Genomic DNA, 13,625 nt, shown 5'->3' with positions numbered 1-13,625 from the left:
ACTGTCTCCACCGCAAGGCAGAGCTATCAGCACTTGGTTTTGTACCGGGGTCACGTGATCTTTCCATTACGTAACTGGAGCTTTGATGGCCTTCAGGATTTATTTTTTTGATGCCTACTTCTAGTCAAAATAATCAGGCATTCTGTAGCTTTGAAACCCTCTTGTCTTGCAGATGTGGTTAGGTGTTGATGTACCAAATCAAGGTAGTAGACAGTCCAAGATGCAGTTGGAGGCCATCCTGCCCTGCCCTATGCTCTGTGAACTGACCTAGCTAGGCCTTGTTCCTCTATCTGTGAATGCGTGACTCATCGATATGGGCGTTTGTGTTGGGCCCATACCAACCTTGTTTAGTCCCACAGTGTTTTGTGCGCCCCACGGAAGCCAAGAAAGCGGCGGATGAGGCCAAGATGAGGTTCGCCCACATAGATGGAGATCATTTGACGTTGCTGAATGTCTACCATGCTTTCAAACAAAGTAAGTAGAAACTGGTGGGGCTCCTTGTGTTACTTGCTGATATATAGTGTTGACAATCTGATAGCCAGTGTGGTGTAATGGTTAAGAGCGGTAGTCTCGTAATCTGGGGAACCGGGTTCGCGTCCCCGCTCCTCCACATGCAGCTGCTGGGTGACCTTGGGCCAGTCACACTTCTTTGAAGTCTCTCAGCCCCACTCACCTCACAGAGTGTTTGTTGTGGGGGAGGAAGGGAAAGGAGAATGTTAGTCGCTTTGAGACTCCTTAAAGGGAGTGAAAGGCGGGATATCAAATCCAAACTCCTCTTCTTCTTCTATAGATCTGTATTCACTCTTGCTGTAGATCTTCCTCTACTGCAATGTTACACAGCGCTGTGGGTTAAACCACTGAGCCTAGGACTTGCCGATCAGAAGTTCGGCGGTTTGAATCCCCGCGACGGAGTGAGCTCCCGTTGCTCGGTTCCTGCTCCTGCCAACCTAGCAGTTCGAAAGCACGTCAAAGTGCAAGTAGATACCGCTCTGGCGGGACGGTAAATGGCGTTTCCGTGCGCTGCTCTGGTTCGCCAGAAGCGGCTTAGTCATGCTGGCCACATGACCCGGAAGCTGTACGCCGGCTCCCTCGGCCAATAAAGCGAGATGAGCGCCACAACCCCAGAGTCGGCCACGACTGGACCTAATGGTCAGGGGTCCCTTTACCTTTACTTTTACCGCTTATAAAAGAGAGGGATTATCTGTAGGATGAAATACTTTCAGCCAGTGGGGCTTAGCGGATAATAGACTGTGTACAAATCAGGAAGGCCCTGATGATGATGATAGTAGTAGTAATCGTAGTAGTAGTAGGTTGTTGTTGTTGTTGTTGTTGTTTACATGCCACCCCAGCTACTCTGGCAGCTTCCAACAAATTAAAATACAGTAAGACATCACACATTTAAAACTTCCCTCTGTCTCACGCTGTCAGCATAAGCTTTCCCTCTGCACGAGTGGAATAACAAAACTTAAAAATAAGGCAAAACCTTAAAGTAATTGTAAAATATAGTTTGTGTGGTGACCTAAATAATTGCTAAGTAAAAGTCGAAGGGACCTAGGTCTCTAGGAGTTGGCTCCTAGGAGTTTGAGTCGGGCACCTCTCCTTCACTGGCCCTGAGCCTCTGTTAAACACATGTGGCTTTTGAAGATGAACTGGGATGCCTGGAGTGGTGGTTATTCTCTTCTCTATAATAAGGCCAATATGATAACAGGTTGGGAAAGAAACACTTTGCGCTGGGCTGGACATTACAACTTTTAGTGTATTTTGTGTGTGTGTGGCTTCACCTGCTTAAAAAATAATCTATTTCACACTTATTCTAAAGTTTTCATGTATATTTCACTATATTTACTGGGCTGTGTTATTCAAGCATAGGCAAACTCTGCCCTCCAGATGTTTTGGGACTACAACTCCCATCATCCCTGACCACTGGTCCTGTTAGCTAGGGATGATGGGAGTTGTCCCAAAACATCTGGAGGGCCAAGTTTGCCTATGCCTGGTGTTATTGCTGTAAAGATTACTAAGATAATGCTTGTGAAGTGTAGCAGTCCCCTGGCACTATAATTGTGACCCTGTATCTCATGAATTAGCAACCAGTTTAATACTGTGCCCCCAATTCCCATTCCTTCAAGTCTACCCAGAAGGATACCATAGTTGTAACGAATACTACTGAGAGGATCAGGAAAACCATTATGGTCTTGCTTCTCTTATCTCCTAGTGCAGATCATCCAGATCAAAAGTTAAAAAAAAAGATAATTTCACATGCTGCCTAACACAGATAAATCCGTTGTTTAACCCTAACTTCACTCTGGATAAATTGATATTTGTTTTGAAAATCCATATAAAATTGCTGTAATATAGTGTGAGAGGACATCTAGATAGTAGAAAATAATATTTGGCTGCCAGGGCCTGCCAAAATTTGAGGACCCCTGGCTATATTTAAAAGGAAATATTTAATGTATTTTTCTGCTCATGACTGAAATGAAATTAAGTCTGAGTGTTCTGTTAATAAGAGACCAATCAATCTCCATTATTTAGAGATCCTGGATGTTAAATTGGTGAGGAGGACATTAATGGCTCAAAGTTGGAATTTTTGTTAGGGACATTCTGAGAATTTCTAGGTGGGGAGGGGGGAAGGTGAACTGGAATTCTAGATTAAAATGCAGACTCAAAACGTATTGTACTCCTGAATATGAGGCCAGTTGCAGCTAGCTGAAGTGCCTGAGTTTTGGAATGCTACAATTATTCTGAATGACACTGAGTAATGGGTAGATAGGTGTTCATTCAGAAGACAGAGTATTTGTGATAACTTTGTCACAGGGATATTGTTTGGTTCTTGAGTGTTGTCTGTACTAATGCATTCAATCTTCCAATAACATCACTCTTTAGTCAAGTCTATGTAAGAAGTAAGACCAAGATCACAGTGACAAGAGAAGATAAACCAATTCTCTCTTCCAAAGAATCACTGTGAATGACACCCTAGCTTTCAATTCTTATTTTCTATCAATGGCTTTCATGTCAAAACTGATCCCTATCTCTATGAAATAGTAAATTACTCAGCTTTCTGACACAGAATTTACCTGACACAGAGGTTGCACTTCCTTGCATAATCTGTAAATTAAAATTTGAAAATAGTGGCTTGGCAGATGGGAAAATAGCTGAAAATAGAGTCGATCTTCTCCCAAGTAGTTGAAATAAGCAAAAGCGAAGAGCTTTTAATGTTAAAATGGAAGATCAGAAGTGTAATGCCAGGTACCAGTTGGATTTTACTGTGAGAATTCTGTGGTAGAAAATGTGTTCCTTATGGTTTGAAGTTTTAGAGTTACAGGCTGCCTATTTATTCATTTGTATCACAGCTGTTGTGCACATTCTTCATCTATAGTTTGAATATCCCTGTGTGCTCTCTGAAGAGCTCATAGATGGTCTTCAGATTTCTTCAGCAGGGCAGATCTGTTCTATTTGATAATAACCAGCACATTTCCACGTTGAAAGAATTTGAATGGCTGGTAAAATTGCAGTATTCCTTAGGCTTCATGGTACTTAGCGCTTGTGTTTACTTATGTGGGATCTTCTTTTTTTTTTAAAATAATTTTTATTAACTGGCCAATCACATCAAATTAAATCACATCACATAAATTCCAAATTACAAAGCCAAATTTTTAAATTTTGTTGGGGGAACCCATACTTCAAGATCCAAAGGGGGATTCAAATCATCTTCTTATTACTGCGTTAGTGTCCAAATCAGTCCCAATCAGTCCAGACAAAGCTCATAATTCTATCCAGTCTTATCTTGGTGTTTCCACATCATGTCTTGTTCATATAATTTCTCTTTTTCTTTTACGATCTCTTCTGTTAGTCTCCTTAAGCCGATAAGCAAATATAATAATCCTGTGTGAATTTCCCGTTCTTCCAATTTAAGTCCAGATGGTTTCCATATATCTCCTTCGTAGATAACATCACTCTTTCCATCATAAATCAGGCATTTTTCGCTCTTAAGTCCCACAGAGAAGTTAATCCACGATATGTAAACAGCTCTATTTCTCTCTTTCTCCTCCCAGACCCAAGAGCTCCAACAATGCCTCCCAAAATGGCGACGGCATTTTTAACTGCGTCATTCCAAAACTCTTAACTTTCCAGCTTCGTCTTGAAACATTGCTTTGGTTCGAAAGTTTATCTCCACACAGCCTTAAATCACAGCTTAAGTCCTTAAAGTTCTAACTCATTAGGGGAGGGGATTCTTGTTAATCACATAAAGAGGATAGGAAAGTTTTTATTTCCCCCTCCCCCCTCAGTCATTTGCAATACCGTATCTTGACGTATCTTCTCATATTTTGTTCTTGCCTTGTTATCAGAGATCTCTTCTGTCAGCAGTCTTTACTCCCCCTTTTTCCTTGAAGTATGTGCAATTTATCTCGTTCAAATTGTTTCTTTTGAAGATTCTTGCAAACTAGAGGCGCGGATCAGGGACGGCGTCCAGGAGTGCCGGAGTCCCACAGGAGGGCTTTGTGCCTAGTGCCCCCACCCCCACAAATTTGGGGGTGGTATAGGGCACAGCAGGCAAGGGCCGTCCCCCCCATAATCCTGGGGGGGTTAAGGAGGCTAATTACCCCCATCATAGCCTCCAAATTACCTCGTGTGGGTCGGAGAGATGTTATTGTCAGCCATCTTCCGATGCGCCACCTAGTGGCCCCCCTACTTATGTGGGATCTTCCTCTTTGTGCATTCAAACCTTGTGTGATCAGAGTGAGAGGGGGAGAGTTCATTCATTGCCTTCCACGTTTTGGAAAGTGAAATTCTCCACATGAAAGATTAGGGTTCTAAATTGTGTAGGGAGCCTGCAGGAACGCAGCAGACTGATCCAACAGGCTCATCTCGGCTCTCACTGTAATGCAATGGTGTGTGTTTGTTTCTAAAAGAATAACTAGAGAGGGATATTCTCCCATGCAATTCCACTGGTCAATCCAACAGGCAAGGTTGTGTGCATGTAGCCCTCTTTAGAAAGTTGAAATAGTACTAACTGGGTGCTTGTGTGCATTTGTGAATGCACGTTTTTCTAAGCTTCCTTCAGAAAGGACTAGGGTTGCCTGATTCCAGCTGCTGCACCTGTGTGCTAATGGATCAGAATAAATGTTCTTTAGACATTTTTTCCTAGAAAGTGGCATCTGTCAGCCACTCCTTAGCCCGAAGACAGCTAGTTTGTTCATATATGGTTTGACAAAATCTAGAAATGAGACACGTATAGAACTTGTAAAAAAATAACCCATTGGTTGTACTACCCTATAATGACTTTCTACTGTTTACCTTTTCTTCCATCAGATTTCTTATTATCTCCTTGAGCTAATTTTTTTAAAACTTAGCAATTCTTTATTTTCTTTGTGGTCCCCAGTTTGTCCCCCCCCCCCCAAATTCTAGCCACTGCAGTTCTTGTCCACTTGTCTTTGTAATCTTATTTACCTACTGCGGACGCAAATTAAGAGCAGCTGAAAAGGTGTAGCAGTTGCTGTTTAAATAAAACAGTGTCATTCGGGTTTTTAATCGGTTCAGTGGGTTGACCATTCAGCTGGTTTCACTTTGTGTACTTGTTTTAATTTGGTAAAATGTTCATTTTTAGATGATTCATGACTTTTTTTTAACATTGCAGATCATGAATCGGTTCAGTGGTGTTATGACAACTTCATTAACTACAGGTCCCTGATGTCTGCAGACAATGTACGCCAACAGCTGTCACGAATCATGGACAGATTTAATTTGCCGCGTAGAAGCACAGACTTCACAAGCAGGGACTATTACATCAATATTAGGAAGGCTTTGGTTACTGGTTACTTCATGCAGGTATGTTGCATATAAAATACACGGAAATCTGCAATTCTGCACCCCTTTGAAATGATTAAAAATGTGTTTAGTATTTAGCTATGATTTATACAACCTGATTATTGGGCAACTCTGACAGACAGGCAAATAGCATAGGGAAATTCTGAAACGGCACATTTTGAAAAGTACCCCTCTCTCTGTCTCTCCATCCGTTAAAATAGAGACTGTGAGGCTCCCTAGGATTGGGACCTGTCTCTTTTCTCATGCAATTCTTTACATTGGTGGCACTATGCTGGTTAGTTTTTGCCTCTGGTAGTTGCCTCCTTGCAGATACTCATTTTTAAAATAAATACACATACTTTGTTTAATGAAAGATTTAAGAGATTATAAAAAACAAGTTATATATATGTTATATATTATTATAGCTGGGTGCTTTGGTTTAATGTTTGCTTAAGTTTTGACCTATACTCTACAACTGAACTGTTGTGGAACAGCTGGATCCCTACTTTATTAAGTGCAGGTTGGGCCATAGTGAATGAAAGCCAGTTGTATATTAAAAGTGGTCACTCAAAAACGCAAGAACAGCCCTTCTGGATTAGACCAAAGGCCCAGAAGTCCACATTCCTATTCTCACAGTGACCAACCCATGGGAAACCTACAAGTGGTTTATAATGAGTTTAAGCCATAATATGAGCTACCATTTTAATAGAATGCAGATTATCTAACCCAATTACAGGGAGTTTAAAAGCAAGGGATTATCCCATTTGCACAAGGACTTCTTATGTTCCAGGGGGTCACCCTTAATCCCCCAGAACAGAATTGGGTGGGGACATGTAAGGAGAGGAATTCTGTTGTACAAGCAAAAGCCATTGTATGAATGGGATGCGTTTATAGATCCACCCCCTAAGAATATACAGTGGTGCCTCGCAAGACGAAATTAATTCGTTCCGCGAATTTTTTCGTCTAGCGAATTTTTCGTCTTGCGAAGCACGAAATCCCATAGGAATGCATTGAAAATCAATTAATGCGTTCCTATGGTCAAAAAAAGTCCAAACAAAGCCAAATTTGGTACAACAAGAGTTTATTAAGTGCTCTTTAAAGTCACACATACTGTAAAGAGCATTTCAAAATTCAAACCCAGAATTTTTTTAAAAAAACAGCAGAGTGGCCCAATGGTCACAGAAAATCATAAAAATGCAGAAAAAAAACCACAAGCTTCCAGATTCTTGCAAACCCCTCCCCAACTGTTCCCCCAGCCACCCAGCACACAGAAATTCAAATCCAGAATTTTTTTAAAAAAAACAGCAGAGTGCCCCAATGGTCACAAAAAAATCATTAAAAAAACACACAAGCTTCCAGATTCTTGCAAACCCCTCCCCAACACCAAGTCCTTGAATTCCAAACACCCCAACCCAAAATCCAAACCCCCCCAAAAAAGTTTTAAAAGCTTAACTTACCAAATGGCTGCAAAAGAAGTTTTGGAAAAGCTTCAAAAATCACCAAAGTCTTTAAAAACCTCAAAAAAGGCTACTATGTACACTGCGTTCTATGAGTTGCTCCTCGAAGTCAAATCGCAACTGTATTAACGGTGTTAAGAAAAAGGAAACAAACTTGCAAGATGTTTTCGTCTTGCGAAGCAAGCCCATAGGGAAATTCATCTTGCGAAGCAGCTCAGTAAACGGAAAACCCTTTCGTCTAGCAAGTTTTCCGTCTTGCGAGACATTCGTCTTGCGGGGCAACACTGTACCTGAGATTCTGGATTGGGGCAACTGTGGCAGATCTGCCTTGCACAGAATTATTTAACTCTGTTGGCTGATTACAAGGGTTGCATCTCTGTTTTCTAATGCTTCATTTTTTTGCTCATATTTTCATCCCCATCTTTTGATTGTTGTTATAAATACGTGCTGCTTTAGAGTCTAAACAGCATTACATTTCAGATTATCTTCATATTATAATTTCACATTTCCAATTACTTTAGGAGATTTTTACCGTATTTTTCGCTCTATAAGACGCACCAGACCACAAGACACACCTAGTTTTTGGAGGAGGAAAACAAGAAAAAAAATATTCTGAATCTCAGAAGCCAGAACAACAAGAGGGATCGCTACGCAGTGAAAGCAGCAATCCCTCTTGCTGTTCTGGCTTCTGGGATAGCTGCGCAGCCTGCATTCGCTCCATAAGACGCACACACTTTTCCCCTTACTTTTTAGGAGGGAAAAAGTGCGTCTTATAGAGCAAAAAATACGGTAATTTGTCCAGAATTCAAGCCTGTGTTCCGAGGCTGGAAAATGCCCTGTTGCCATGTATGGGTTTGAAGCATAGCTATCAACTTTTCCCTTTTCTTGCGAGGAATCCTATTCGGAATAAGGGAATTTCCCTTAAAAAAAGGGAAACGTTGACAGCTATGGTTAGAAGGTTGTTGCGCAGTTGGGGTTTGGGGTGGCTAAGCTTTGATAGAGAGTTGCCGGCGCAAGAACAGCCAGTTGCAGCACCTTGATTTTCCAGGTTTTCCAAGAGGTTTAGTATCATGGGCGAAGCATAGCAGGCATCACATTTCTGACGTGAGTGTGAATGTTGTCCATATAGGTGGCACATTTGGAACGGACAGGACACTATCTAACAGTGAAGGACAACCAGGTAGTGCAGTTGCATCCTTCAACAGTTCTTGATCACAAGCCTGAGTGGGTACTTTACAACGAATTTGTTCTTACCACGAAGAACTACATCCGCACTTGTACAGACATCAAGCCAGAATGGTAAGCCACCTTCTTCAAAACTGTGTCTTTTTTTCTCTCAACACATTACTAATTTTAAAAGTACATTTTCATGTATGTTTTTATGAAAGTTTCCTGAGAGCTGTGAGGAAAAACGAAAAGGATTTTGGAGCCCTAGGCCACTAACAACACGAATTAAAAACCTCGCTTGAAACATCTCCTTTCTGGATCTTCAGTTTCAATTATGCTTATAAAAAACCGTGTTGTCTTTTTCCTTGTTCAAATGGCTGGTTTTATACATTCGCCTACCTGGACGTTGGAAAGCCCGGCCTTTCTGCTGTAAACAGAAGTTAGGTTCTGTTTTATCTTTTGCAGCAGCAGAAGTGAGCAAGCAAAGCAGGTTTTAAAAAAGAAACTTGTATTGAGGAGTGCTTGTTACTACAGATATTGGGAGCTGGGGAGAGTTTCTGAATTTCAGAGCTTGATTTAAAACACTGCCAGCTTTTCTCACAGTGGTTAAGGGTGTTGAGACGCTAAGCAAATCGTGCTGAAAGTGATGGTGGTCTTAACAGAAGAGAGCAAGTGTGCAATTGTGCAGTCCTTTAATTCTAGTTAAGGGACAAGCTTGGATTACACCTGCAAGTGCCCCCCCCCCTTTTTTTACATTTACAAATGTTTCCAAGTTGCTATTTTCCTATTTAATGTTCTGTCAGTAGCCACATGTATGCTACCTTTTGCACATGCAATTTTGATTAGGGTTGATAATTAAAACTCAAATACATATGGAATTTCGACTGACAATTGAATAGCGGCCAAATCTCAATTGGAAAAAAAGCAATGGTAACAAGACATGTGTTCTGCTTTGATAGATAGATAGATAGTCTGGTCCCTGTGAAAGAGATCATGTTGCAGAAAGATCCAGAAGGGAATGAAAGCTTAGAAATAGGAGTCACTTTTGACTTCTGCATCTGCTTCTTTAAATAATGCCACCTTCATTTCCCCCCCATTTATTATCCTCGTTTCTTTCGTAGCTGCACCTAGGATGTTGCCTTAGATTGGGTCAGACCACTGGTCCATCTTTGTCAGTATTGCCTATACAGTGGTATCTCTTTTTTTTTAAATGATATTTATTAGAATTTTCAAAATGTTACAAAATAAAATATAGACAAAAACAAATGCAAATTCAAACCAAAAAAAGAGAAAAAACGAGAAAAAAACACACAACAATACATCACAAACAATTAAAAACATTTAAAAAACAAATTCATTACTTCCAAGTCCTCAACTGTCATTACCTTCTTTCTTAGACCTCCTCCTCCTCCCTTTCTTTGTATCCTAGTTGTTAATTATCCCAGCAAATCCTTTCCATATTTCATAATATTCTGTCATTACATTACCCTAATCTGTTTTAATCTTATCTTTCTATAATAAGATAAATCTTAAAGCTTAAAACTTAAATCTTCTCCTTACCAGCTTCTCATAACCATAACATTCTTTCATAATTCTTTAAACATTTTTGCTAAAGCCAAGTAAATTCATTCCAACATTTACCTAATGTTCATCAATTTTATAAAACAGTTCTAATGGTAAGGGAAAAAAATACAAACAAGTCCAATCTTCATCCAACGTCCCTTCCTCCTGGTTCCGGGTTTTGTCAGTGGTATATACAGTGGTATCTCAGGTTACATACGCTTCAGGTTACAGACTCCGCTAACCCAGAAATAGTACCTCGGGTTAAGAACTTTGCTTCAGGATGAGAACAGAAATCGTGCACCAGTGGCACGGCAGCAGTGGGAGGCCCCATTAGCTTAAGTGGTGCTTCAGGTTAAGAACAGTTTCAGGTTAAGAACAGACCTCCAGAACGAATTAAGTACGTAACAAGAGGTACCACTGTATTCACTGGCAACAACTTTCCTGGGTTTCTTGTAGGAATGTTTTCCAGCTCTGTTTGGAGATTCCAGGGACTTATCCTGGAAACTTTTGCATGCAAAGCATGCGCTCCACCATCAGCTATGGTCTTTTTCCTTAGGCGAGAAATAGCAGAAATGACCTCTGCTCTTAGGTTCACTGAGAGGTTATCATCATCAGCTTGGGCTTACTGTTACCCATCCTGCTTACATCTAAATTGTACAAGTGGTTGTTTGCCTGCAAACCAGAACTGTGGAAACTGTGGTTTGTACATGCTTCCCATTTATCCATATGCCCAGTTATTTGTAATGGCAGATTATAAAACCAGGAAGTCAGGGTGGAAATTTGAATGCTTGACAGAAGGGAGCATGCATGCTTGAGGCCCATTCTCAATTCTCCAGCTGTGTTTTCAAGGGCTGGCAATATTGCATCTAAACCAGCTCATAGAATTTGACAATACTGAGGCTTTTTGATAAATCACTTTTAAGGTTGATGCTCGTAATTTTAGCCCCAAATGTGAAAAAAAAGAAGGAATAGAAAGAAGTGTTTGTTCCATTAAAGGCCCTGCGACAAGCCCCTTTGCTTTTCAGTAAAGCCATAATGTTTGTTCCTGTCGGTTCTAAAACGTCTGAATGCAGAGTCATTGTTCCTATATATTTTCATCATGCATTTGTATTATTGCCTGGAACTTGGCTTGCAATCAGAGATTCCTTCTGTGATGCTGTACTCTTATCTATTATTTAATCTAGCTATTGATAACTCATGTCTACACTGTTTACAACTACATAATTGACTTTTGGTTGAAGTATCCAAATCTTGTCTCCAACTTGCATATTATTCCAAGTCAATAAAAGTTGACCTTTCATTTTAATGAATGGTAAAAACAGCTTTCTTCATATTACATATACACAAGATTTTTTAAAACCCTCCTGACAATCACTGCGTGTTACAAGCTTTTTGTTTAGATTGTTTGAATTTTGTAAGTTTCAGAGTAGTAAGTATATATACTACTTGGCGATGCCTTTTATTTTGAAAAGCTCTTTTCAGTAGCATGGTTTTTTATACAGAAACTGGATTTCCATATTTCCAGGCATTATTAAGGAGATTGATAATCTAATTATCATAAGTAGATACTAATTGGGCCACTGCTATCGCCTGCATGATATTCAGATCTGTGCACAAGTGACAAACCTTTCTTTCTTTGGCAGGTTGGTGAAAATTGCCCCTCAATATTATGACATGAGCAATTTCCCACAGTGTGAAGCAAAGAGACAGTTGGACCGCATCATTGCCAAACTTCAGTCCAAGGAATACTCGCAGTACTGAATTTATTATTTGAATTGAAGTTGCTCAAGAGGACAGCTTTAAACAATAAATGAACTCTTAAGTTCCAAGTTGTGCTCTTTGCTTTGGTTCAATAATGGCCTTTATTTGAAAGCTTTTTAATTTTTCTTTTACAGTAAATATTCCATTCTGATTTCATAAATTAAACGCGTATGCCTCCCTTTTGTGTTCACACTGTAGCTCATACTGGAAAAGCTGATCAATGTTTTGCAGTTTATTGAAAGTAGTTCTCTATATAAATATAAATATATAACAATGTTATAAGCATTTCTTTAGAAATGGTTGAAAATGCTTCTAAAATGTGATTATCGACCATGGCATGCATGATCGTTGTAATTGTTGACATTCCTTTTAGAAGTTGTGAAGTGTTACAACATGCTTATGTAGACACAATCTTCAGCTTCAGTACAGAGGTACTGACTTCAATAAAGTCTATTTATACTAACGTTTTGGCAAAGTAACTTACTGTTTCTGTGCCCTTGGTGAAGAAATGTTGATGACACATTCAGGTTGAAATCTTTCAATCTGTTGAACATAGTTTTCAGATACGTCTGATAAGTAAGATTTGTTCTTATGTATAGAGCAATGCTAGTAAGCCCATGCATATTGCTATTGTGCAGACATCCCCAACCTTTGGCCCTCCAGATGTTTTGGACTACAATTCCCATCATCCCTGACCACTGGTCCTATTAGCTAGGGATCATGGGAGTTGTAGGCCAAAACATCTGGAGGGCCGCAGGTTGGGGATGCCTGCTAATGTGTATCACATGTTATCCCATGCCAACTGCCTGACTATTTAAAAAAGGGCTGTAAACTTGCAACCAGTGTTAGAAACTCAGATATATAAGCTAGGCGCCAAATGGTTCCTTGAACCAGGGTTACAAAACGGAATGCCTAGCTGCCTTTTGGGGGCCAGACGGCTTTAAAGTAGTATTTTTCAGTACAACTTTTTGGATCCTAAAATTCATGCTGATTCTGCAGATAAAACATAACGGATAGAATTCCACAGGATGTGTTGCTAGTGTGTGAAAATGGTCGAGATTCAAGGATTCCCCTGGGATGTACCTCCAGATGGTAGAGATGCCAGGCTCTATCCTAGCACCCGGGCATCTTCGCTAGTCACTCTTAGGCAATGTTTCAGTGCATTCTTAAGGAGCGTAAATGAGAGGCACAAATACAAGATGGGTGACACCTGGCTTGAGAGCAGTACATGTGAAAAGGATCTAGGAGTCTTGGTTGACCACAAACTTGGCATGAGCCAACAGTGTGACGCGGCAGCTAAAAAAGCCAATGCAATTCTGGGCTGCATCAATAGGAGTATAGCATCTAGATCAAGGGAAGTAATAGTGCCACTGTATTCTGCTCTGGTCAGACCTCACCTGGAGTACTGTGTCCAGTTCTGGGCACCACAGTTCAAGAAGGACACTGACAAACTGGAACGTGTCCAGAGGAGGGCAACCAAAATGGTCAAAGGCCTGGAAACGATGCCTTATGAGGAACGGCTAAGGGAGCTGGGCATGTTTAGCCTGGAGAAGAGGAGGTTAAGGGGTGATATGATAGCCATGTTCAAATATATAAAAGGATGTCACATAGAGGAGGGAGAAAGGTTGTTTTCTGCTGCTCCAGAGAAGCGGACACGGAGCAATGGATCCAAACTACAAGAAAGAAGATTCCACCTAAACATTAGGAAGAACTTCCTGACAGTAAGAGCTGTTCAACAGTGGAATTTGCTGCCAAGGAGTGTGGTGGAGTCTCCTTCTTTGGAGGTCTTTAAGCAGAGGCTTGACAACCATATGTCAGGAGTGCACTGATGGTGTTTCCTGCTTGGCAGGGGGTTGGACTCGACGGCCCTTG

General features: G+C 40.6%; 1 protein-coding gene and 1 long non-coding RNA gene across 2 annotated transcripts in view; one reads left to right on the top strand and one right to left on the bottom strand.

Annotated features, from left to right (window-relative positions):
- DHX15 (DEAH-box helicase 15) overlaps positions 1-12,216 on the top strand; it is a 46,075-nt gene extending 33,859 nt beyond the window's left edge. Inside the window, exons 11-14 of the mRNA XM_083630359.1 lie at positions 352-474; positions 5,636-5,826; positions 8,392-8,561; positions 11,636-12,216. Coding sequence (XP_083486485.1) covers positions 352-474; positions 5,636-5,826; positions 8,392-8,561; positions 11,636-11,753 — 602 coding nt within the window. The 3' untranslated portion in view covers positions 11,754-12,216. The remainder of the gene's footprint in view (positions 1-351; positions 475-5,635; positions 5,827-8,391; positions 8,562-11,635) is intronic.
- LOC310770375 lies at positions 1,801-3,566 on the bottom strand. Its single transcript, XR_014552123.1, has 2 exons — positions 1,965-3,566; positions 1,801-1,876 (listed from the first exon to the last, which is right to left on the bottom strand). It is a non-coding gene; the product is annotated as an uncharacterized lncRNA (long non-coding RNA).
- Positions 12,217-13,625: the final 1,409 nt, after the last annotated feature.

Source organism: Podarcis filfolensis (assembly GCF_964270895.1).
Source record: "Podarcis filfolensis genome assembly, chromosome: 9".
Lineage (NCBI taxonomy): Eukaryota > Metazoa > Chordata > Lepidosauria > Squamata > Lacertidae > Podarcis > Podarcis filfolensis.
The sequence above is the reverse complement of the archived record's forward strand: the minus strand, read 5'-3'. Positions and strand labels throughout refer to the sequence as shown.